The sequence below is a fragment of the Pelobates fuscus genome, chromosome 11, assembly GCF_036172605.1.
Source record: "Pelobates fuscus isolate aPelFus1 chromosome 11, aPelFus1.pri, whole genome shotgun sequence".
Taxonomy (NCBI): domain Eukaryota; kingdom Metazoa; phylum Chordata; class Amphibia; order Anura; family Pelobatidae; genus Pelobates; species Pelobates fuscus.
The window spans coordinates 107,426,379-107,453,534 of NC_086327.1; the positions used below are offsets into that span (position 1 = coordinate 107,426,379).

The 27,156-nt window shown below is 39.0% G+C and overlaps 1 protein-coding gene across 2 annotated transcripts in view; it reads right to left on the reverse strand.

Moving 5' to 3' along the window:
* The window catches only part of LOC134577572 (Golgi integral membrane protein 4-like), a 106,871-nt gene that overhangs the window by 45,700 nt on the left and 34,015 nt on the right, over positions 1–27,156 (reverse strand). Inside the window, exons 2-8 of one of the 2 annotated variants that reach the window (XM_063436385.1) lie at positions 26,908–26,982; positions 22,964–23,013; positions 21,055–21,108; positions 11,365–11,407; positions 9,540–9,622; positions 4,871–4,978; positions 3,125–3,370 (exon numbers count right to left, since the gene is read on the reverse strand). In XM_063436385.1, the coding sequence (XP_063292455.1) occupies positions 3,125–3,370; positions 4,871–4,978; positions 9,540–9,622; positions 11,365–11,407; positions 21,055–21,108; positions 22,964–23,013; positions 26,908–26,982 (659 nt within the window). Of the gene's footprint in view, positions 1–3,124; positions 3,371–4,870; positions 4,979–9,539; positions 9,623–11,256; positions 11,408–21,054; positions 21,109–22,963; positions 23,014–26,907; positions 26,983–27,156 lie in introns of both variants that reach the window. The other variant, XM_063436384.1, reaches the window with a different exon arrangement.

Consider the following 27,156-nt stretch of genomic DNA (forward strand, 5'->3'; position numbering starts at 1 on the left):
TAGCTTGACCAATTTATCATACTGTCACTTTAAAAGAATGAAGCAAACAATAGCCGCTTGACAGCTCGTAAAACAGACAGAACGAGTTCAAAATATGTGGCACCTCCATCATAGCAGCACTTTAAAATGATATAGTGAACCATGTGCACTTGGCAACTTTTAAAATACACAAATAACTACATGTCTGTGTATAGACTATCCCTGATTTATTGTACTGTCACTTTAAAACAAGAAGAAACCCACAGGTGCCTAGCAACCTTTCAAATGGATACAAATATTTCAAGACTTGTGCACACAGGTATAGCGGTGTGCAACAAAATATACTTTGTACTCTCAACAAGCATGTAATTATAATGCATCACTGTCACCAACCCGTTCCATGTGGGATGGCACAGTGTTAGAAACAGAGCAAAATGACAATCAACCTCATTTAGAATAAAAGAAGAAGAAAAAGGCACCTCCTGTGTCCTGGAGGTTTTCTTCTGATTCATGGATTTGTTCCAAAATGAAAGAATCTAAATACTACCCTGTTAATCTCCCTTGGATTCATCTTCTCCTTCCAGAGGCCTGCAGATGGTGGGATTACTTCTGTGTTTGGGAAGCCCCTACAGCCACCAAGGCAAAGTTGCTCAGATCTACAGAGTTCGGTTTGCTGCTTTTAAAATACCATGTCAAATACTAAACAGAGCACAATCCTTATTGTCAGTAGTTACCATCCCAGTACCATTTCTGTATTCCCAAAACAGCCTGATATTGCAATCAGATATAAAGGCACACCGTAGTATCTAAGTTTGATCTTCCCCTGCGTGCTGCCTGCTGCCTTCGAATATGCATGCTCATCATTCAGGGGCTCATGGAAAATGACATCACTGTTCAACCAGAACTTGTCACCATTGCGCAACTCAAACAAGTAAATGCTTTAATAGAATTTACAGGAGTGGCTAGAAGAAGCACAGTCACTAACAAAACTGTGACAGTATCGCTTTAAAACCATTTTAAGCTTGAGTGCAGAATCTAAATGGACCAGTGTGTGGGCAAGTAAACTCGTTGGTGTGGCATGGATTTGGAAATCTCATGGACTGCATCAAGCACAACATATTGAAATTGTGGAGAGATGATTGTATCAATATGTCCTCAGGTTTAAAATGCACCTGTTATGACATACATGACTTCAACTAAAAACCATTTATATTCCAGGCCTCCCCCGTTCACCCATAAAAGAGCTAAATGTACCTCAAATGCAATAGTGAGAGGGTCCCACTTTCAGGAGATTAATACTAGTGATCTCACATCCAAACCAATGCAAACCAGTTCTTTTCTGTGAGAAGTCTTCACATCCGTTTTATGCTGGGACACAGTCGTGCCACGCCTGAGATCCTGTTGCACGGGCTACTCTCTCGACAATCACTCAGCTGCAGAGCTACATGGATGGGGGAAGCGCGCAGGTACCTGCAGACACCAAAATCAATGCCCAGAACGACCAGGAACTGCTGCAGCAAGTAGAGGCCTAATGGAGACAGCAGAGGGGAAAGACGGCCGCTTTCCCCCTACTGCTACAAGACACAAACAAGCAAGAAGCCCTCCCTCCTGTGGGGGATATCCCGGTCCCCACCAAGAGGAGCACCTCTCACCATAAACCTCACAGAGGACCTGGCAGGCCTCACAAACTACACGGGCACGGAGGTCTCCAAAATGGCAGACGCATCAGATCCAGATTCAAGCGGCATGCACATGCAGCAGCATGATCTGTCAGACCACTGCAACACAGTAAGAGACTCTATTGACGCTATCTTCAACGGATTCTGGGCCAAGCTGCTGACCCGTATTGGACCAGCTCTGACTACACCTATCCTGACTGTACGGGACCATGTGCGCACAGAGAGGAGGACTGGGAATCCACTGGGCATAAAACGTTCCCCAACCTCAGCCATCCTCACAAGATGCCCACCCGGGTGGAGAGCAACAAGGGCCAAAACCCACAGGTACCAGCCACACAGGTGCAGGGCCACAAGGCAGAAGCGCCAACAGACAGCAACTAACCGCAAGACCGAGCGCACCGCCTTGACAGAGAATAACCTAGACCTCACTGGCTCGTGGCAACGGGGTACCAGCTCTCACACAGCACTGGAGCTGGAGGAGTGCCTCACCTCCTCAATGCTGCACTAACCCCCCAAACGCTGCTCCATACGACACCGGCTGCGAACAGAGGAACATCACACAAATGATCCGCAACTGGGCAAAATTCACGGGACTTGCACACAACCGCAGAGTGACGCCCAACCAAGGGATCAGGTGAAAACACATTGTGCAAAGGACTGTCTACTCTCCAGATGCCGAACACCGGACATCCTCACAGACGTCCCGAATACACCCGCAAGATGCTCTTCTACTAATCTGGACTGTAAAGTATATGCCTACCATACCATACACATATAGTCTTTCTTGCTTGTAGAATAAGGCCATGACTCTCTATTTTAGCCACAAGACCACACCAGACTAGCTTTAGTTCAGCAGTGCACTGCTTATTATCATAACCGAGTGGTAACCCTCAAGCCAGAGGCCTCTATATAGCCACGCTGGATGTCATGCTGATAATGTAGAAAGCAATTTTTGTTTCTTGCATGTGTGTAGCTTAGCCTGTTAACCTACCCTGGCCGGTCTCCTAGCCACCCGCTCACCATTTTTAGTCTGCAGCTAGCCTGTATCCGAAACAGTGGCTGGGTGGTGCCAACCAGACAGCTTCTCGACTTGTATCCTATTATAAAATCGTGCCTGTCTAATTCTATACCCAACTTGTAATCTATGTTGATATGCTGGAGGATTGCTGTCGGGGTACCTCGAAAGCGTCTGTACTAATCTTGTGCACAGCAAAAATATAAAAAAATAAAAATAAAAAATAAACATCAGATTTTTAAAAGAGACAGCAGCAGGGTTCATGGTATACCACAGGCTTAATACAATAATTAGATCAAGAAAATTGCCTCAGACATTACTCCAAATTGGGACAGGGAAAGGGAAGAAAGAATTAAAAAAAAACAAAAAAACAAAGAACATATCACCATGCATGTGCAGGGGCAAAACCAAAGCCTTCTGCTACACAACATGGTTAAATGCGAAAAACTACCTTCTTGTCATTTGGTAGGTTATTAACGGCCCTGATGACTCTGATCAGGTGACTTTCACTTGTGTTTAAAGTCTGCGGCCTGGGGGGAAGCAAGTTCAGTGATGCAGGCACAGAATTGTTTTTTGATGGAGACTGATTTTCACTGGGTCGAGGTTTTTTAGTGGGTAAAGAGGTCTTTCCAGGGATGTGAAGAAGTGCCTCAGGCTTCTTATTCTGCAGAACCGGTGCTTCATTGACATTAAAAACCTAAAAGACAAAACACACAGAATTCAGGTGAAAAACATCTGTAATGTCACTGAACCAGCTTCCTGGAGAACACACACACACACGATTACAACTTAGTTTCCCTTGGGCAAGAACTTGCTATGTCTCTGGCACCAAGATACTATTTGTTATTTTTTTTTAGATGCAAGCAAAGACTGTAGGAAAACAACAACAAAACAATAGTTACATTTATAAAGTTCTTAATAAGCCTCCCGTAGGTGAATCTGAGATTATATATACACACACCTCTCATTGTACATTATATGTACTCTCTCTCATGGTTACATAGAGATAGAGGGGGGGTTACTGCAGCACCCAAAAGCAAAAATAAGACTTAACGCTGTGCTGCTAAGCTTGTACCCTGTTGCTCAAAGCAAGGCCAAATCCAAGTACAGAAAAGAAAGAAATCAAGGGAGCACAACTAGATACTAAACGTGAACAGGGAGTGCTGCATACAATTTGAAGGACCAAAAAGAAACAAACGTTTGACATTTTGGCATTGACAAAGGAGAAAACCCGATATGTGTCTTTCTTTTTGGCACTTCAAATAAATTGTATGCAGCACTCCCTGTGTGTATTTATAACGAAAAACACAATTTCCCTTTCACGAGTGACTTGACAATGCACTTTCTTTTCAGGAGAAATAATAATATAAAATAAAATAAATAAGACAGACATTAGACCGACTGCTTTAATCAATTACCCAATGAATGCTCCCTTAGCTTCACCCCCACCTTGTGCTGCAATTCAATGTGCAATTCACTCAACAGTCATGAAAGAGACTTTTATACAGATATATATAGGTTCTATACAGGCTTAATTTTTATTAGGTTTTAATTTTTACACCACTTTACATTATGGAGCGATGAAGTATCGAGGGGGAAGATTCCTTGATCTTGCCTCATGTATTGATTACTTCTGATTTTATTATTGATCGAGATCGCAGGTTAGAAGGTTAACGGTGACAAAACAGCATTAATCTTCATATACTGTTCAAGCACATTAGAGAGGCACTTTGCACCACAACCACTGCAATGAGATTTAGTTGTTACATTGTGTAAAGAGCATTTTTTTTTTTTTTGGTGCAATCGCCTTACTATGCTAAGCTGAACACATTCAGGATTGTGAAAAGAGGATGGTAGGATGTTTTGGTATAAAGCCTTTTCCTAACCCAGTTCAGGAGAAATAAAAATGCATCCCTTAACATACTTGTTATTTTATTTTTAAAAAACAAAACACCATTTGATACCACTCTGACTCGTACTGGTGACGATCCACAATATAGAACTGGACACAACATTGAAGAGAACATCTTTAACCTCAGAATTGTGTCTAAATGCCCTTTAAAAATATCAGTGTTCTTTTACACACACACACACTCATATATATATATATATATATATACATACATATACACACATATACACACACATATATATACATATACACACATTTTATTTTATTAGTTTAAGAGTGCCCTACCTTTCTCGCTGATGTCAGAACTTGATTGTTTGTGTCTACATCATGGTCCTTGAAACTTGGCATTTTCTTCAATGCATTCTTCAGCTGACGGAATTCATCCACCTGGACCTAAGTCAGAGATCAAACAAATACAGTTAACAGAAGTGTCTCAAGAATAGAAAACTGTTTAAAGGGCATTAGTGAACATTTTTTTGAAAATTCCAAAAACTGAACAATCACAATCAACGGTTTCCCCATCCCTAAAATGATAGAACTTTTTCTTGCATTAAAAGATATCAGACGTGGAGCAGATCACATTAACAGAGACACTGGGGGAGATTTGGCTTTTATAGGCAAGTTTTCACTTTGTCATTTTTGTTGAGTTTAGGCAGAGAAAAGCCATCACTTCTTAGACCATTATTTCGCACAATTTAAGAAATAAGAAGAGGTTAGAGACCTTAAACAACTACATCGTTCAGATAAATGTAATAAAACTCCCCTAAAATAATTTGAGGAAAATGTTTTATAAAAAAGGACTGAGCAGGATGTCACCCGATGATTAGAAAAGTAGAATTTTCAAATAACTGAGATCCAAGGATTGTGGTTTGGAATTCATCCTGAGTTGCTTCATGAAAAAGCATTAAAGGGATACTATATTGACAGGAATACAAAGCAGGTTCCTGCCTTTATAGCAAAAATGGATCTTATTTACACAAACTGAATTCCAAACATATTTATTACAGGTTTAATACACATGACTGGGAATTGTATTGCTGTGCAGATCTTTTATATACTCAGACACACCAACAATATAGAGCTAAAAGAGGGACCAAGGGATTTGGGCCCAAAATTGGGACTGTGCCTCCTAAATAGGGACACGCAGAAGGTATGGACTACAATAAGAGATGGACGATAATAACTATTTAGTGCAATCTTTGTTGTTAATGGGGTTTCTAGGCCATAGTGGACTTGTGAACCTGCGGTATACCTTTATGACTTGCAATTTCTTTCATACACCTAGCCACACCCAACCTGGACTCCAAATGTTGCAATAGAGACCGGTACTGAAGATATGCAAACAGAAATGTCAACTACTGGTATGTGTTGCCTTGGCAGCAGTCCCCCTGACCACCTACTGCCAATATGGTCCATTTTAATGACAGGGCAACGCAATAATGTTTCGACTGCAACACGAAATGGAATATTCATACAGAAAGTGATTACAGGGTACAAATACAGATGACTGGTACTGCCTGTTGGGCTAATAATTCTTATATTAGCAGTTAATAGACATCAGATGTTTAGAATGGCAAACCACGTTAACTATACTGTAAATTCATTTGGATGTATGATTGGGATGCTCAGGATTTCTTATTTTTGAGAATATTGTTTTTTTTTTGCTTTGTTTGTTTTTAAACGGTGTATTACTAACAAACACAAACCACGTTCCCACATTTTAAGAGCCATGTCACTGTTCTCAGACTAGGACATTGACTATTCCTTTGGCACAAATAAAGTCTCCAACAAAAAACAGCATGTTTATAGTATTTATAAGCACTGTGCCAACAGTACATTTATTTTTAATAATGTCTTTTTTTTTTGGTCTTTGTTTGATATTTTTCTTTCCTTTTAGCAGAGACTTAGAATGTCGACATACATTGACGAGTGATGCCCTGTACATAAAATCGATGCCAAAAAATAAATAAATGCAACATGCAAAGCCTTTCACATCTTTTTGGAGGTTACTGGTTGCTATATATTTAAACAGGGTTTGAGATATGGAGTTCTCAATGAATACCGAATGCATGAGATCCAAAAAAAAGATTGGAAGGGATGAATGATGGCGTGCTTAGTCCGGGAGGCAATAGATGTAAAAAGAATGCAAAGAAAAATGCATTCAAAGAGCGTAGGAGTGTGGATGCAGTGTAAGATCAATACTGCTACATATGGAGGAGAAAACAACCAGAGACTTATTAATTGAAGAAGCGAATTGCATTTCAGAAGAATTAATACAATGCGAGGAAGCTAGTAGTAAGATGGGAAGGGCACACTTAATAATTTTTACTTTTTTCTTAAAATGGACACTATAGTCACCCAGATTACTTCAACTCATTAAAGTGATCTGGATGCAGTGTCCCTGTCCCCTTAAACCTGCAGCTGAAGACATTGCAGTTTTAGAGAAACGGCAATGTTTTCTTTGCAGTGTTAAGATTGCCTCTAGTGGCTGTCTATCAGACAACCATTCAAGGTGCTTCCTGCTGTTTTACGAAGTCCTGCATCTTGCAAACCACCCATAGGAAAGCACGGATTCCACACTTTTCTATGAGGAAGGCGTAACGTGCACATTGCACTTGCACGCTAGGTTTCCCCTCATGAGGACGTTGGAGACAGACCTAGTGTCGAGGTACCCCTGTGCTGGAATAAGGTAAGTGTTTAGAGGGTTCTCTCGCTTTAATTGCTGCAGAAGATGGAAGGGGGAGGGGCACGGAGGCAGATGGACACTAAAGTGTTTGGAATACAAAGCTGTAATCCGAACGCTATAGTGTTCCTTTAAGTCCACCTCTAATGGCTGTCGTACAGTCAACAGAGGTACATGCACGGAATGAGTAAAACTCGTTCAAGGTACACAGAAGCCCTTAATACAATATTTTCCAAGGGGAAGCTTGCACATTAGGTTCCCATTGCTAGACCTAGGCATGTCTTGGAATTCTCTATTTTAGAGGCAGTTCATGTGATGGTGGTGTATCTGAAGAAATTATCCAGGTCCTGGTGGTCCTCAGCATTCATACAAGCTGTTACATTTTGGACTTTTGGCTGATACATTGTTGCTGCTATTTGTATCTATTCTCATTTGGACGCTTACTCCATCCTATTAGATGTATTCTACTAGAACCATTGTCTGCACTTTATTCATGTCCCACTATTCACTGTTAAGTAGATATACCCCTAAAACTATTTAGTTTGCTGCTACGGATTTATTCAGTTTTTTTTGAAAGACTATTTTGTCTGCTGCTATTTATTTATTCATTCATTAAGCTATTCTTATCTACATGTGCATCTACTTCTGGTAAATGTACTAGATTTTGTATTTGTACACATCACAGAGTAGGACATACCCTTTTCCATTTCTCCACCTCCTGTAATATCATGTAGGAGGTGGAGGGATGGAAAAAGGTAAGTACATTTTCTTTTTTTTATTGCAAATGAGGGGCACCTATATCCAACTAGTGACAGGGACACTACAGTGTTAGGAACACAGGTTTGTATACATAATGTTATAGTGTTCCTTTATCCCAATACTGCTTTCATGACAGTTTTAGCGTTTTGTCTAACTTGACATAAATTAGATTAGCATGTGATGAGATACATGAGCGAAGATTAAAAAAGAGCGAAGAATGTGATGTTTAACACTCTAGCTAGCTGCACAAACGTTAAATTATATACAGTAGCGCAAACCACATAATTCATTACCATGTGATGATGGTAGCTTAGTTATCCGTCTTCCCCCTGTGATTACAATGTTACTAGATTGCCAGGAAGCAGTTAGCAAAACACAATAAACAAACACGATCCACAACAGAGACAATGACTCTTTTGAGACATAGTGAGAGTCGTTCCATTATGCATATAATCTTTAGGTTGCAATTTGCAATTCTCTTGAGTAGCTTTGTAACAAATCACGGATTTAAATATATACATTTTTATAGAAAATTTTAGAAAATTTAGAACAGTTAAATGGTAAAAGAAAATAATGATGGATGTTTATAGCCATCATTCATATAATGTTACTGCACCTTCCAATAACTGTCAAATAAAGCCTGCTCCAAGTGCCCCTGTATAACGTGACAGAGGGTTATAGTACAAAACCATAAACACTAATGATAGATATGTTTTAGTTAGTGATTACAATGTACCTCTACACCAGTGGTTCCCAACCCAGTCCAGGAATTAGGGATTACCCAGTTGTGTCAAAGGTGTTTTTAGAAGAAAGAAAAAAAAAATTAAAAATTAAATAAAAACACGCTAGACACAACAGGGTAATCCCTAAATCCTGGACTGGTTGGGGTTACTTGTGCACTGCTCTACACCCAATTCACAGTCTCTCTTTAAGGACTTCAAATCCTGAACGTCTACTGTAAGTGCATTATTTCTGTATCCTAATAAATGAACACAGAAAGGAGATACATAGTATATTGATCATCTCAGCCATGGAGGTGTGGTGGCTGCGTAGGCAGCAGCGAGGCGGTAAAGGTAAGTAAATCTACGTTTTTATGCATTCGGATGGGAGTATCTACTAAACTGCTACAGGTCACTAAAGTGTACACGTTTGTATTCATAACGCTACACTGTTCCTTTATGTATGTTCTTACTCTTATGTAATATTCTGGTGTTGACCTCTGGCTGGGAACAATCAAATAAACATTTTAGGAAAAGCGTGTGTGTGTGTATGTATAATTATATATATATATATATATATATATATATATATATACACACACACACACACACGCACACTTAAACATCCAAATGTACATATCAGTCAGCAAGAACCACAAGGATAACAGATATTGTACCCCTGTTGGTCATCACTTCACTCAGACTGGTCACTTGTTGTCACAGTGTCGGGTGTGATCGATATATTTGAACAATCAAATAAACATTACAAGTATGAGGAAAATTTACAGGTCACCTGAGCACTGAGAAGTTGTGAGTGGACATCCTGGTGAGCTTTCCTGAGGAGTTTGCTTTCTTCTCTGAGTTTGACAATAGTATCTACAAACACAATGAATGCGTAAACGTTGGATTGAACATGCAAACAAAGTAGTAACGACTGTATGTAACAAACCGAAATGTAATGAATTCTGATACAGTTGCTGAATGCCTGGGGTTGGAAAACAACACTCACATCACATTGCCATCTCGTGTGGTTAAAACCTACATAAACCTTCTACCTCCATCCATTTGAGCATGAAAACATGTTATGTTACATGAAAACTGTAACGAATCAGGACAATGGTTATTCTAAATTGTGGAACGCAATCATGCTAGAAGAGGTGTGCCAACCAACTAAGGCATGTGGCGATGCACTGAAACATTGTATATTGTAGAGCTGTCATGTTGGTGAAACGTTTTGGTCTTGTGTTCATGGATTTTGCAATCATTTAGTAACAAGTGTGTTATAATTAACCCCTTAAGGACACAACTTCTGGAATAAAAGGGAATCATGATGGAATATTTCCGTCATGTGTCCTTAAGGGGTTAAAATAGCTTTTGAGAGTGCAAGTGGCTAGCTCCAGGTTTTACGATAAAACACGGAATGTTTAGCAACTGGTAATTAGCGGCTGCCAAAAGGTTTACAGTGTCCCACATTTGTCCCGAAGAGGATAGGAGTCCCTTAATTAACACTATTTACTACCGGGTTTCCATGCTAGATGGTAAAACTTACCATCTGTCACTGTATGACCAGAAACTACACCCATCTCAAGTAGGTGCAATGATGAAAGGACAAGATACTGACAAACGTTACGTGTATGCAAGTGCAATTGAGCACTAGAGACGATCTCCAAGCATGGTTTATTTAGCTTCCAACAAATATTGGAATTTGGTAAATCAGGTGAATGAAAATACCAAGCTTAACCTGCTCAGACAATGACCGGTGAAGAGCGAATGCGCCAAGCTTGACAGTATCCTGATGGAGCAGTTATGGCAATCAATTGTAAAGTATGACAGATCTGTAAATTTCAGCGGTCTTTGCATATTTCGCAAAGACCCCCGAAACGGCATATCCGGTGTGGGTCCAGTGGCTGTGAGGCGCAGGGGAGGGGAGTTTTACTTACTTCTAGTTGTCCCTCTTGGCCACAGTCATGTTAAAATTCCAGGTCTCTTTGGTTCATGGAGTTTCAGCTGCCAGGAGCCACATCAGTGGTATACTCTCAGAGTATGAGCGTACAACACCAAGGTCAATGGAGGATCCCGCTAGACTCTCCATATACAAAGCCTAAATCCCACAGCTGTCATTTGTGATGGCTGCGGAGACAGGACAAAAGTTGACAGAGGAGCTCCTCCTTTTGTCAACCTCAGGCTTTACTATAAAGCAAAGTAGTCCCTACTTTGTTTTTATGAGAACTGTGGATTGCGTTGGAATTTCAATGCAGTCTTAAATCAGTATTTCATAAAGATTATATCTTAATACAATTCTGAAAAGTGACAGAACCACTTTAAACACACAGGTTGGACCTAGGAAACCTATCAATAGTTTTTAGCTGAAAATATCTACTGGTTGTTGGAACCAACAATGCATTTTCACAACAAGCATGGAAACGAGCCATGTACTGTACTGTATTCAGAGTGAATTTCTAAATGAATAATTATAGCCTTAATTGAAAGGATAGAAACCCTTAGATTACCTTGCAGCCCTGTAATTACATTGTCCTTTTCCCTTTCTAGTTGGGAGACCCTCTGATTGTGAGTCTCTGAAGCTTTTCGATGCTCCAGCTTCAGATTGCTGTGCTCACCTTGCAAGTCAGTCAGCTGCTTTTTCAAGTCGACATGTTGGTTCTGAATCAAAAAAACAAAACAAAACAAAAAATATTTTTTAAAAAATATTAACGGTAGAACAATTAGGGTAAGTGAAATGTGATAGGTAGAGATCATCTAGCAGCTTATCACGATCGTAAAGCAAGTCGGTCAGCAATGAGATTTTCACAGGGTTATTCATTAAGGTGGGAATTTAAAGAAAACTTCAAGTTCTAAGTCAAAGAAACCAAAATCTGCAGCATTTAAGACTTTTTCTGTCTGGCATTTTAGCCTTGAATTTGATTTCAACTTGAATTCCTGACAATATCTTTAGTGAGTGAACAGGTTAGATGCAAAAAAACACAAAAAAAAAAAAAAAAAAAAAAAAAAATGACAAAATAAACCCAAAACATAATTTTGTTATTAAATTTAACAAAAAGTTTGAATAAAAGATTAAAAGTGTATGTGGTCTCTGTTCAAAGCTGGCAAGGATAACGCTTTAAATGCATGGTGCTTGGGAAGAAATCAGAGAACTAGAATTTTATTTATTTATTGAGATTTTTCATTTGAAGTGTGCTGGAGAGCATGAATTATACAGGTATCTGAGAGGATATACACTAGTGACAGATCAGAAACAGGTCTGAAACAATTACAATTCCCGACAAAAGATAATCCCGCTCCCTGCGACCTCTGACAAGTCCGATCTGCGGGATTTTGCCAACACAGCTCGAACACTTCAAGGAACGATCACCATCTACATGCATATCTCATACAGTACCAGAAGCTCTCCGGTCAGACTTCATCCCAATTCATTATAGCTTCAGCGATTCACATGCTGTGCAAGGAACATGCATGAAGTATTTCAAAGTTTTCTTTGTACGGAATTCTAAAGTAACAACAAGTCGCTTAATTCATTTAGAATACAAATGATGCCACACGGCTCTCTAGCAGAGACCTTTGCTTTTTTTTAGCTTGCAGAATATTTTCATTCCACAGTTTTACCTTCGAAAACAGTGGGATGACCTGGACTGGCTGACAAGCAGCTGCCACGTCCTGGTACTTTTTGAAGCTATACATTTGCTCCATATACCAGGGACACTGACAGGGTCACAAACATCAGGGGTTTGAGCACCCCAAGAAATGCACCACTCCTGCCCTACAGCACAATTCTTTACACACTTATTGCTACTTGCAGACACATAGACCGACAACCACAGACACACACACACATACAGGCAAGTACATAAAAATCCTTCAAATTATGAATATGCCTTTTTTCATTAGTAATATTTCTTATTTGTCGTATCTTGTTAAAGTAATCAAATAGGAGTTAAAACAATCAGAAAATAGAACTATGATAGAAAGACTGATGACTCGGGTGCAATAACCGGGGCTATCGTGAACCTTTATCCAATAACTACTAGAATCCCCACTGATCTGCGAGTTGGATAATAGATGACACTCACTGCTCAATGATGAAGTCTCCAAAGACAAGAGTATATTTACGGCAATGCTGCCCTATTTCTCACACGTAACACGAAGTGGTGAGACACTATGGGAATCACAGAACTCTCTCTCTCATTCTGGTTTCATAAATTGAAAAGTATAAATAAAAATAAAATACTCATTGCCGTCAAACAGGAGGTAGTACTAGTGCCCTCAATTTATTAATGCAATTGTTCCCCATCTAAAGGGACACTCCACTGCCCAAATACAAAAATCATAAATATCACGGTTTTCTAGATAAAAGAAAACTTACATGCATTTAATTAGGTATTTTTTCATTGGAGTTATATATATATATATATATATATATATATATATATATATATATATATATATATATATATAAACAGCATGTAAAAATTGCAGTTCTCTTGTGTGCGGCCTTTGCAAGCCCTCCCCTTCTAACCCCGCCCAGACTTTCTGTGGCTGTCCAATCACAGACTTCTTAATACAGCTCAATGAGAAGTCTTTACAAGGCAGGCCCTTTGGGCAATTGCTGCCTCTTGAATTTAGCTCCACAGAGCTAACCAAACCAGAAAGTAGCATTACTTGTCTGCTTGAAAGCCAAGGGGTGTAACAAGGTTAATGAATCAAAGTGCCAATTTCTATAGGAATCTGCACTGTTTTTTTTTAAATGAAAAATATTTTAAAGACAATACACTTTGCACGCAAAGCATTTCAGCAAGATGAAAAGACCTGAGCCATTTCCTATTTCAAAAATTGTGTCCATTTAAAAGGAACAGAGCCAATAAGAGTAACCAAATTATTTTAATAAATGTAACAAATAGTTCCATGTTTTTAAGAACGGTTTGCTCCAGCTCCTCCTGCAGTAACTCCCATTACAATAGCTGGAAAATGCACGTTTGTAGCCAAACAAGACATGCTACTGCAATTCATCTATCTCTGCACAGAACAACTGAAGATGAAATATCAACTATGAACAGAACAAAACACAAAAAATAAATAAATTAAAAAAAAAAAAAAAAAAAAATCGGTCTTAGCCAATCTTCGGGGAAAAAAATAAAAATCATTACTGTTCAAATAAATGTTTTACCAACTAAACTGAATAGTTATCACTGGCAGTCAAGTTGCAAAATGTTTTTAGGATAAAAAAAAAAAAAGAAGAAGAAGGTCTGAACTCCGATTTTCCCCCAATTTCATTATTTTGCCTTAATCTGCAATTAATGTGTCCCTTAGTAGTATTTCAGCTTTCAGTGAATAATGACCGGTTTGTAGTTAATTATTGATCCAAAAAAACACAAAAAAAACCCCACAAAAATCAACTGCCTAAAAAGACAATAAAATATATTTAAATATTTTTTTTTAAAATCCTTATTTATTTAAGCAATGTCTTGACTATGTAAAAAAAAAAAAAAAATGCTCATCCAGTAATGGTAGCAGTACAGAATAGAGAGGACAAAAGCCACTAAGGATTGATTGATGAGCCACTTGATTTGCAAGACTGACCAGAGTTATAAACTGGACGATCTGATATTATTTTGCTTTTGTGTGCAGATAGAACTTCTCAGCAACGTCAATACCAAAATCCTGAATGCAAGGGGCTGTTATTTAATTGAACGCTAGGTACGGTATTTAAATTCAGAATTCCTGTTAGAGAACCATTTGTGGGAAAAGCTGCAAGAGGGTTCAAAACCACCAGAGAAAGAGGGGAGTTTGTTTTTGGCCAGGGAGCAAATTTCTTGTGTGTTAAGTACACAGATATTAATACAAACTTTCATACAATTTGTATAAACTTTTAGAAAAAGTCACACACATATTTAAACTCTGATTGAAGTTTATCCACTAAAAAAACAAATTGACAACAAATGTGCAATATTCTGTAAAACTTATCACAGTTGGTAAGAATTACCAGTGTTGCGTGCCTTTTGGCCAACATTTTGTCATCGATTCTACTAAGATGTGGCATTTCTCTTCATGCCAATTTCAGGTGTTACAAGCAGTTTCTCTCAACCAAGTAGGTGATGAACAACATAATTGGCACACAAAGCTTGGCTCATTGTGGCCCATCTGATAAAATGGATAGGGTCAATGTGGGAAAGAGTGCAACGAAATAGGGGGTGTCAATCAGGAGCACAGGTGCCCTTTGCAGGCACACAGCTTGCAATGTAGTCAACTAGGTCTGTTTAAAGAACTGCAGAATCACTTTTGCACACATGGATGTTGCTAGGTGGTGGCTTTGGTGGACTGAAGCCCCAGGTGTGGGGCAATGTAGCCATGGATCTCCATGGTTGGTCGAGTGGTCAGGTAGACATTCGTGTTTTGTTTTTGCTCTTTATTCTAAATCAGACAGCTGCTTCTAATTGCCGATTACAAAAATGTTTGTAAATATTCGTAGTACTATGCACTGCCAGGTCACTTGAGGGGAGTGGGTGATTCCTCCCAAGTGACTGTCAGGAAGGAGTGCCGAGGAACAGAACTCTACAGCACACCCCTCTATTAGATCAATATCATGGTTTGCAGCCAGCATGTATTAGCTTCTGACTAGTATTTAATTGAAATCCCGAGAGATCAGCAGCAGTACCCAGTTCATGGGTTTAGAGGACCGGATACAGCATAGAAAGAAGAGAATATGTCATGATAAAGCTATACCTCTATGTCAGTTTAGGGGTCATAGACTTTTACTTTGGGCTCAACCCCCCCCAACCCCCCCCCCCCCCCCCCCATCTGTTTTTAGAACCTGCCACTGCCCCTGCTTAACGGAAATGGCTGACAAAGCTCATAAGCAGCTGCAAGTATCTTTAACAATGCTCTGGTGTGGAGCTTTTCTGTTATTTTTTTCTGGGGTCACATGTAAGTAGGGCAGAAGAAATATATAAACTGTGAATGCGCCACATTACATTGTGTAAGCAAAAATGGCATTCTACAACAAGAAACCAAAACCCATATTTTAAATAGTAGCTGGCTTCCACCAATATAACATGATTGATGGGTGAGAATTTCAAGGACAGCTAACATTGAATGCTACTGGGGACATAAAAGGAACACTGTCTAAGCATCCAGGAAGTGAAGCTATAAAATAAAATAATTTCTAGATTTACAGAATGATTAGAAAAGGGAAAAACCACCAACCACAAACTTGCAATCATAATTCAGGGACACGTTTTAGCATACAAAGACATAAATCTCTATATCCACCTGTGACAAGGATCCAGCTCTACATGCAATAGAGAATTGAATTATGCACAGAAGATATAAAAATCTGCCTTAATTTTAACAAGTGACATGAGGGCAGCAGTGATCAGCTGAATACCTTTGTTGCCACATGGGCAGAAAAAACAGACAAGCCTTTCTGTGCTGTTATTTTACTGTATAGAGGAAAAATGAAGTTGACAGATCGTCTTATGTTACATACATTGGAGTACTCTGTTAATGCTTTGTCTGGGTGAAAGGTAGCCATCCTAACACTTCCTAAATCCTAATTAAATAAAATCCCAACGTTCCCCATTAGCCTATGTTTAATAACCATAAATCGATAAAAGATCACAGGGAGGGGCTGTACTCCATTAGTGGCATTAATCCAACCCGTTTAAGGCAAAAAAAAAAAAAGACATAACTTAAAATTACAATGCAGCTGCCCTATCTTAATATCCTATATATCTCACACAAAGACAGGAGTGATATTATTTTATCTTAACTCTTGTGATGCACATCCAGGACGCCATCACAGCTACTGTAGGCAAGGCTAGTTTATGCAAAGGAACCGGATTCTTCTTGCATAAAGTTCCTGTGCTAATGTGCACTTACTGATTCTCCACATACTGACCTCCGCTTGATATTGGCTATAAACCAAAGCCACCTGTCCAGACCTTGACCTGATTACCAATGATAAGTTAAACCTGGCTGTTCCTTTAGCCTGTATCCATTGCACAATGCAGAACCACCTGTTCTATTCACTTTTGAGAAAGCTTCGGCGAAACGCGTCAAGTGAGGAAGAATTTTGGACTTTTATACAGGACTGGTTTTATAGTGTATTATTCACTTTTTACTTATTGTATTAAAGTATATATAATTTTTAAACCATCCAGTCATTTTTTTTTTGTCCTCCTTCCTATTTAATACTGCTTTGCTGCTATACCTGGGTCCACTATATCCCGAGGTGGGGATTATTCCACCTGAAATTCTCCAAACTAGAGCAGGTCGTTGCTCTAGTATATGTAAGTAGGATCATCTACTCTTATTACAATATTTTATATTTACGTACTATACCATGTGGCGTATTTTACTCTTGTTTTTCATATAACGAATACTTACACCTATAAACTCACCAACGATCTGGAACCTCAAGAAATCCATAGACGGGGATTATTCCGTCCAAGCTCTTAAAACCGAGCTGATATAGCTCCTCAAAGTGTGAGTGTGAATATAACACCTTTGTTCTTGTGGAATTATATCGTTCATACATACTGTACCATTATTTGTATCTTTGTTTTTCCTTTTTTTTTTAAGTTACTCCGCTGGCCAGTATTTCTACTAAACGTATGTACAATTTCTGATCTTTAGCGCTGTTCACCTTTCTATTTTATCTAAATATATGATAAGAATCGACCAATAAGAAAGCAACTCATTCCGCACCTCCTGCCCCGCCATCCTTAACTCGATTCGGATCTGGAATGCAACTGCACACAAATATGCCCTCACGCACTCTGTCTCGCCATTGACACCCTATCTCCGTAACAAAGCGTTTCCACCAGGTATGACCCCTAGAGACTTTCGAGGCCTTGAGAATACGGGTGTACAGCGCTACTGTCATCTGTTCCAGGACGGTTCATTTCACACCTTTGACAACCTCAAAACGAGGGCCCCCCTAACCAATAAAGACTATTTTCGCTATCTCCAACTCAGGGACTTTGCAAAGAAACCAGAAATAGCGGTAGCGGCCAGGGCAAAGCCCACATTCTATGAGGCGTTATGTATGTCTGACGGACCACGTGACGGCCTCATCACCCGCCTCTACGAGCAATTAAGTGCACCCACAAAAGACTCCCACACACCCTCCTATATACTACAATGGGAGGCTGAACTCCAACAAACCCTTGACAGTGGGGACTGGTAAGATATATGGGAGGCAGCGGCCAAATACTCAATCTGTGTCATTCACCAAGAGCAGTGCTACAAAGCACTGATGAGGTGGTACACCACCCCAGTGAAGCTACACAGAATGGGGAAAACGCCCTCAGATGTCTGCTGGAGACGCTGTGGAGCCATGGGTACTTACCTCCACATGTGGTGGACGTGCCCTAAGGCCTCCCTATACTGGGAACAAGTAACTAAACTCCTGACAGACGTACTCCACCAACCGATTAGACCAGACCCCTGGACGTGTCTCCTAGCCAAACCTATCGACAATCTCCCACCCAGGGAACAGAAGCTAGTGAACAAAATCAACTTGGCGGCCAGACGCGCTTTGGCGCAAACGTGGCTCCAGGTAGACACGCCACCCTTGGACAGAGTTATAGGTAACATCAAGGAAGCATTCCTCATGGACAAGCTCACTGCGCAGGTGAGATACACATACACACACTTTCTCAGGGTCTGGGAACCATGGGAAGCATACATTGACCCGTGAGCCCGCACTCCACATCCCCGCCCGGGGACAGAGACTACCCCCTTTTCTCTTTTCCTGCTGGCCCCTGCCGTCTCCCGACAGAGGGCCCCACCCCCCTTCCTTTCTTCCCCTCCCCCCCCTCCCCCTCCATCCCCCCCCCACCCGGGGCCACTGCCTCCTCCCTTATTGGTATGTCTTGGCCTGCAGGCCGAACCGGCTGCAATTCCCGACAGAAGTACCCCACGAGAAAGAGGTTGACCGAATTGACATGCACGGGGTAACTGAGTGCATAAACGGGCTGGGCCGGGGGCTCAAGGGCCATGGTTGGATCCCTAGTAAGACCCTCACTACCAACCAGCGCGGCCCCTTACTTTGCTTGGAGCCGATCAAGAGGAGACTGGCCCAGGCATCTCCCTGACCCCCTTTTTCCCACGCTCCCTGCCCTTCCCCCTCCTCCGCATTTCAGGTTAGGCGTTTCAACTTCTCCACACAGTTTTGCAGTTTTTAAAGTATTAACATATAACAGTGACCGTACAGTATGTTGCAGTGAAATGCGCACAGGAACATGTGGGGATCTCAATACTGATGCCCAATACTTTATTAATACTAATAACACAAATTTGTAATGAGAGTGTTGCACTATGACTGCCCTTTCTCAGCACACATGGAGGATATTTATTTAATGAAAAAGGTTCCACACATATAGTGGCATAAAACTCACTGAATCCAGATCCAGGCAATAAATGGACAAAAAAAAATTTATTTTAGAAATCAAGTTATCCCCAAACCACCATTGTATTGAAGATACTATCAAGGTTATTCACTATAGTGAGAATTTAAGGTAAATTCAAAGTAAAGGTCACATTTAGCGTCTACATAGCCAAGTTGGAAAAACTCAGCTATACTATACATTCAACTACTCTGGCCTTAAAGGGACATTATAGTCACCCAGACCACTTCAGCTCAATGACGTTGTTGTGGGTGCCAGGTCTTCCAGGTTTTTAACCCTTCACATGTAAACATAGTTGTTTCAGAGAATACATAGCAGGGTTAATCCAACCTCTAGTGGCTGTCTTCCTGACAGCAGCTAGAGGCGCTTCTGCGACGCTGGAAGCGAAATTCGCATCCACCGTGCAGAACGTCCATACGAAAGCATTGAGAAATGCTTTCCTATGGACTGTTAGAATGCGCGCATGGCTCTTGCGCATTCCGCTCCACTCGGGAGCTGACGTTGGCAGGGGAGGAGAGGTCACCCTGGGCGCTGGATTAAGGTAAGCTGCTGAAGGGAGACCATGACCCTGAGGGTGATGGTCCCCCAAGGATGACAGTGTCAGGAAAACAGGTTTGTTTTCCTGAAACTATAGTGATCCTTTAAATTAGAAATTCGCCTTTAATTCACTTCAACTGTAGATTGTGTTTCTTTGTTGTTTTTTTTTATAAATTTATGCTTTACATGTTCTGGTATTTAAGTAGAAAAATCTGAAAGTACATTATTAAAATGTATAAATCACTTAGATGGCTCACTGCTTTACGAATCACTCCATTTTATATTTATGTCCCTTTGCATTTTGTTTTATAAGGGACATGGGACAACAGGTAATATATTTCACCCCTGCTTATTTATATAGATCTATATTGATATATAGATAGGCATGGGACAATAGGATAATATAGATAGATAGATAGATAGATAAGCAGGGGTGAAATATATTACCTGTTGTCCCATATCCCTTATAAAACAAAATGCAAAGGGACATAAATATAAAATGGAGTGATTCGTAAAGCAGTGAGCCATCTAAGTGATTTATACATTTTAATAATGTACTTTCAAATTTTTATGGTAGAGATTATATATAATATCTCTACCATAAAAATACATATACACACATATATTATATATATATATATATATATATATATATATATATATATATATATATATATATATATATATATACACACACACACCTTACATTTTACACATATATAAAGTCCATAAAGATTACATGCAAATAAGGATTACAAGGCAGACCTGAAATGATTCGCGTTATAATTTAAACAGAAAAGTCTAGTTTATCCAGGGAGTAACTATAAGAAAAAAAAAAAAAAAAATGAAAAAGAAAACAAAACGGGGGTGGGGAGTGTTAGAGGGACATTATACTTAAGGATATGTGTACTAGAATACACTACATATAAACTGGCATTAAAATAAATTTTAGTTAAACACATACATATGTACACACGCAATTGTTTTAGAGGAAAAGGTATAATATTTGATCAAGGGGTAGAACTATTTTAGACAATTTAAAGCAATTTTCTAAACCAGTTATTAAAACACAATTTCAATTTTTATCGCTCTATTTCAAATTAACATCCATATTATTTGTAAAGACACAGTATTGCACATTTTTTGGCTCCAGATCTCCGTGGTGTACTTTTATTGGCAAAATATTCTGAGTGCCTAAAACAGACAGGCATTAGGGTAGGGAATAGAAAATAGAGATTGAAATTCCAAAGGAGGACTGTCTCTCCTAAAGAGTGACACTTGGGAGATATCTCTATTTCTTACTAGTTTTCTGTAGACACATCTATGAACATAACAAACATGCATTTTTACCTTGAGTATGTTGTGCTGGGAATTCAGTGCTCCGTACCGATTCATTGAATCTTGCTGCAGAAAGAATAGAAAACTGCATAACTATTACATGGTTCAGTTAAGAAAGATTTGAACAATTCAGCAAATTACGTCCACGTGCATTAATGTGAATACCTTAAAAAAGTTGTTAAATAAAGAGAAGCATTGGAGAGTGAAATGGAGGAAATGGCACTAGACAAATATGCCTAAAGAGCAAAGAATTTGGGGAATTTTGCATGGGGGAGAAATAGGGCGAATGACACGGAGAATATGGCTAGGGGTAATAAGGAATGGGGGGACATTAGGGCAAGATCACTAGCAGGGTTATTTACTGAAGTGAGAATTCAAAGTGAATTTCAAATTGAAGTCCAGAGTAACTAAATTGAAAGCATGGCTGACCAGTTCGGCCATTTTTTCTTCAAATTTGAAGTTTACGTTGACTGGACTTTAAATTCTCACTTTAGTGAATATCCAGATAGGTCCTTATTGGCTAAAAAGGTAGATCCCAGCTGGTCTAGAACCACACGCCCCATAGAGGTTTAAACATAAGGTTTGCAATGCATCCAGGGAGCTGTAGTTCTGGAACAGCCGGGAGATCTACTTTCTGGCCACCCCTGCCCTAGGAGAACATCAGGGACGGATCATTGCGTGAATTAGTTCATGTGCTACAGGGTGTGGGGTTGGGGCATCGTTTTGTCAAAATAATAACCAACCAACCCTCAGTCTAAAAGTGGAGCAATCAGCTTGCCAGAGCTGCAAATCTCTTGTCTTTACAAGCCCTCCTCTTCTAACCACGCCCAGGCTTTCTGTGGCTGTCCAATCACACACACAGAGTTCCCAATGTGGCTCAATGGGTCTTTGCAAGGCAGGTGCTCTTGGCAATTGCTACCTCTTGAGTTTAGCTCTACTGAGCTAAACAACCAGGAAGTAACAGGACCCGTTGTCTGCTTGACAACAAACCAGGTTAATGTTTTAAAGGTGCCAATTTCTATTGAAATCTGCACATTTGTAAAATGAAAAAAAGGACACTCTTCACACATAAATCAAGCTAAAGTATTAAGGGTTTGCAGTGTACCATTAATCTGAAGCTCCATTTTATTTTCAATGTATATTAGCAGTTGACTTACAATCTAGATCAATTCTGAGAAACAGAAAAGATGGTTTCCATTTTTTTTTCCTCCTCACGGTTCTCTCTGCCCTTTTTTTTTTTATTATTATAAAAATGATTAACAAGGAGACAGGTTGGAAGCACTCAGTTCCCAGATAAAGCTACGGCAGTGTAAAAATGATCATAAAGCATAAAAATATGGCAGTGTAGAGTTCTATAATTATTCTCATTTTTTCAGGCCTCACAAACCAATATTAGTTAAATTTAGAAGATAAGTAAGCATATTACGAAGACACGTTAGTTCAACTTTAATGTGTGTTACCAAAAGGTCAATAAAAAACACCCATTGGATGTGTGAAAGTTTGAAACAACTGTGCGCCCTTCTTTTATGAAAAGAATACTGCCTAGGAAATCTTGCAATAAATGCCTTAAATGTCAGCTTGAGAATGTAGTTGGCATTTATAACAGACTTTTTTTGGGCTATTTTTCTGTCCCTTTAATAGAAAAATATTTCTGCCCTAATTATCTCGGGCATGTTTGGTCTCATGACCTTGTTAGAACAGCTATGACAGATATGTTCCACAGTGCCAAAACATCTGACAGATACAGATGATTCATTCCAATTCACGGAGAAAAAGAAAAAATAAATATTAAACAATCTTTGAAGACCGCAGATAACTCTTCCCAAGGGGGGGTCTTTCAAAAGCAACCTGTGATCTTTGCCATGATTTATAAGGCCCGCTTGCGTGCGGCGGTTCCTGTAAGATCTGATAAAACATTTACCTTCTCTTTATTTAAAGCCTCCTGAGCCTCTAACTTATACACCAAAAAGTCTGTAAAGAGACAAGCAAAAATAAAAAATAAATTAAAAATAAGCATCTTACATTTTACACCTATATAAAGTCCATAAAGATTACATGCAAATGAGGAGAACAAGACATACCTGAAATGATTAGCGTTATAATTTAAGCAGAATATAGGTTTCTATCCTAGATAGACACACCAATAGCATAAATATAATTCATTTGTGATCGCCAAATGGTTATCATACGTATATGTAATATGCCAATTTTCTCCTATGAGTAACTATGAAAAAAAAAAAAGGGGGGGGGGGGAGGGTAAGGGGCATTATACTTATGGATATGTGTACTAGAATATACTATAGGTCAGGTATGCATGCTTGTGTTCCTGACCCTATAGGGCTCCTTTAATTTACGCATTTTTAACCAAGTTAATATAATTAACATATATAGCTGTTTGTTTATGGTTTCAATAGCAATTATACCCTTGTCCATTTCGAGTTGGATTATTAATTGATTTATGAGATGGTCTTTCGATGGAACAAGAATGTGTTTCCAATATCTTGCATTTATTACTTTTGCCGCCAAAAAGCAGTGTACAAGTAGGATATTGTTTTTTTTTGTATTCTCCTGCCAGTTAAGATGTAGCAGGGCAATCTCAGTTTTTTTTGTCCATTGTTATTCCCGTTAATTAATTAGGAATGTCAAAAATAGTAACCCAAAAGTGCCTAATTCTTGGGCAGCTTCGCCACATATATTCTATAGTTCCATTAAATTGTAGACATCTACAGCATACAGAAGCATTAGTGGGGGAGATTTTGGCTATTCTGATCGGAATCAGTTACCATCTATATAAGATTTTTACCATGTCTCTAGGATATTGAGACAATGTACACTTTTTTTTTTTTTATTTCAGAAATTCTGCTCCCCATTCTTTATAGAGTGGCTACTAAACAGCCCTGTTTCCATTTTTTATTACCGAAGAGCTATCTAAACTCCCCTTCGTTTTCAATAGCTCCCTTGCTTTATAGTATATTGCATTAATTTTTATACCATTACATTTTTTTCTTAAAAATAGCTTAGCCACAACATTTTCTAAAACTAATATATGTTCCTTCATAAAACTTTGGGCACGTAAATAATTAAAAAATCTCCCTGTGGAAAAGATCTAATTTGTGTTTCAGTTTAAAAAAAAAAAAAAAAAAAAAAAAAAAAAAGAGAGCCAACTGGAGTTATCGTAAAATTCACTTATTTGACATTCTGCCTACTACAATCCTGGAGATAACGTATATACTCGAGTATAAGTCGAGTTTTTCAGCACATTTTTTTTGCTCAAAAACCCCAACTCCACTTATACTCGAGTCAATGTCTGTATTATGGGACTGTGTAGGAGGGGGTCTGGCAGAGAGCTCTTACTTACCTCTCCTGCAGCTCCTGTAAGCTTCCTTCTCCTCCGCGCCGGTCCGGTCAGCTCCCTCTGCAAGTCCCAGTGTAAGTCTCGCGAGAGCCGCGGGGTCATAGCGCGGCCGCGAGACTTACACTGTGAGCTGACAGAGGGAGCTGACCACACCGGCGCGGAGGAGAAGGCAGCTGACAGGAGCTGCAGGAGAGGTAAGTGCTCTCTGCCAGCCCCCCCCCCCACTGAACTGCCAATGCCACTGGACCACCAGGGAGTGTGAGCCCCCCTCCCTGCCATGTATCAAGCAGGGACAGGGGACAATTTTTTTTAATAATAATAACATAAATAATACTTAAAAAATAATAATAATAACATACAAAATTAAAATAGATTAAAAAATAATAAATAAAAATGCCCACCCCCCACCAAGGCTCTGCAACACACACACACTGCACTCATTATATACACACACTGTAAATAAATATTAAATTAATATAATTTTGTTAGGATCTAATTTTATTTAGAAATTTACCAGTAGCTGCTGCATTTGCCACCCTAGTCTTATACTCGAGTCAATAAGTTTTCCCAGTTTTTGGGGGAAAATTAGGGGCCTCGGCTTATATTCGGGTCGGCTTATACTCTAGTTTATATGGTAATATCATGCATAACCAGTTCCAGGGTTGTTAGTACCCTCATACATTTTTTTAGCAATATTTAAACTTTTTTTCCCAATTGCCACTCCTTTAATGTTTGTTGAAGTACCAGAGAGTTAACTTCCATAATCTTATATTTGCATTTCCCAATATCACACCATAGTAAAGATGCTAAATCATCTATTCCTTCTCTATTAGTTCCAACTTGGAACTATGGTTGATCTGTTGATTTGTGTATATGTACAATCATATTTGCCTCTTACGTCTCCCTGATTAGTGAATATCCAATTCCCACCTGAAACCCTTGTTTAGCCAAGATCTGGGTGTTAATACGAGGCCTTTTACCTCTCCAGGTGTAACTTACAAAACTTGATTGAATTCTATCAATCCAGTTATTTTAAAATGATAAAATAAGCATATGAAATTGGTATGCCCATTTTGGCAGGATATAAGCTTAAATGGGGCCACTCTTCCCCACCTGAAAATGTCATATAGACTCCATTCTTTTAATAGTCTATTAGTGGACTTAATGAGCTTTAGGAAGTTGACCTCCATTGCCTCTCTCGGATCTTAAGTAATTACAAATGCCTCAATATTGGAACTCTTACCATCCAAATAAAGTAATTTTTTTAACATTTGGAGGTTTTCTCCATCTATATTGTTAGAGAGAGCAATAGTTTTTTCCACATTTTGTTTATAATTTGATATACTGCTGTATATTTGGAATTCCAGACTGAGATCGAAGACATACTTTCGCTTTGATTACAGATATTAAAATATTTTCTGTGTAAAGGCACTGCTTTAACCCCTTAAGGACCAAACTTCTGGAATAAAAGGGAATCATGACGTGTCTCACACGTCATGTGTCCTTAAGGGGTTAATTCATTCTCCGCTAAGGAGATGCCATTAATCCGCAGGTTGTGTCTTATGTTGATTGTGAGACATTCGATGGAAAGTACATGTAATAAGGGGGATAGTGGGCCACCCTGTCTGGTTCCGTTGGAAATTCTAAACCAATTGGTACAAAAAGCATAACTCACAATTAAGGCCATAGGGCCCAAATATAAAAACGCAGATGTTCTGTGCTATCCATCTCTCAAATCCAAAATGCGTCAGAACTCTCCTTATATCCCCATCCGACCCTGTCAAAGACCTTTTCTGTATCCACCGACAGGGTCAAAAGGGGAACTCCTCCATGCAGAGCCCTGTCAGGAATAGTTTCACACTTTTTTTTTTATTAATTTAATTTCATTTAACAAATTGAAAGGGATAAAAAAATAAAAAGAACCCAAAAACACACCTTATAAATAATGAAGATAAATAAATCATGTCAAGGTAGCAAATTTTAGAATGAAACAGTTCTTTTAATTAACATATTTTTTTATTAAGGAATACCCATATCTCTGTATATCCACATCCTTCACATAAAAGAGAGACAAATTCAAGATAATATCCACTCCTCACAATCTCTAGAGTATATTTCATTTTCCTCTCCTTTTTGAGAATGGGTATAAATAATTATGTTTGTAATTTTGAATGCCCAAACCTACACTGAAAGAATTCTTAAAAAAAAAAAAAAAAAAAAACACATTTTTCCCCCTTTTCATAAAGAAACATCACGTGACATTCCAGTTAAGGTAATAACATTATATAATGAAGGTTTAATCTTTATTAAGAATTTTGAAATGACAGAGCTACTTTAAAGCGGGCATTGAGGGAGGATCTCCACTTCAATTCTCCCATGAAGAGTGAAACCCTGGAGAATGTGTTTTTAACATTACGGTTAAAATTACTTTGTTATTTTGATATTATGGATCAGTTTTCAGCAGTGATTCTACAAAACCATAAAATGCCTAAAGAATATAAAATTCGGACCTTCTTTAGTTTTCTTGTGTTCTCCTCTCTCCTTCTGTAATGACCTCTCCAGCCTTGAGCGATGTTCGTACACAACTAAAGAATACAAGAGGAAACACAATCCGTTTAGATTGAGAATGCACGTATATAACATAGTACATGGCAAAGCCAGGTAAACTTAAGAACAAATAATTCAATACAAAAAATAAAATGTACAGTGCACAGCCGAGAAAGGGACCTTTTGGCATTGTATTAGTTGATAAACTACAA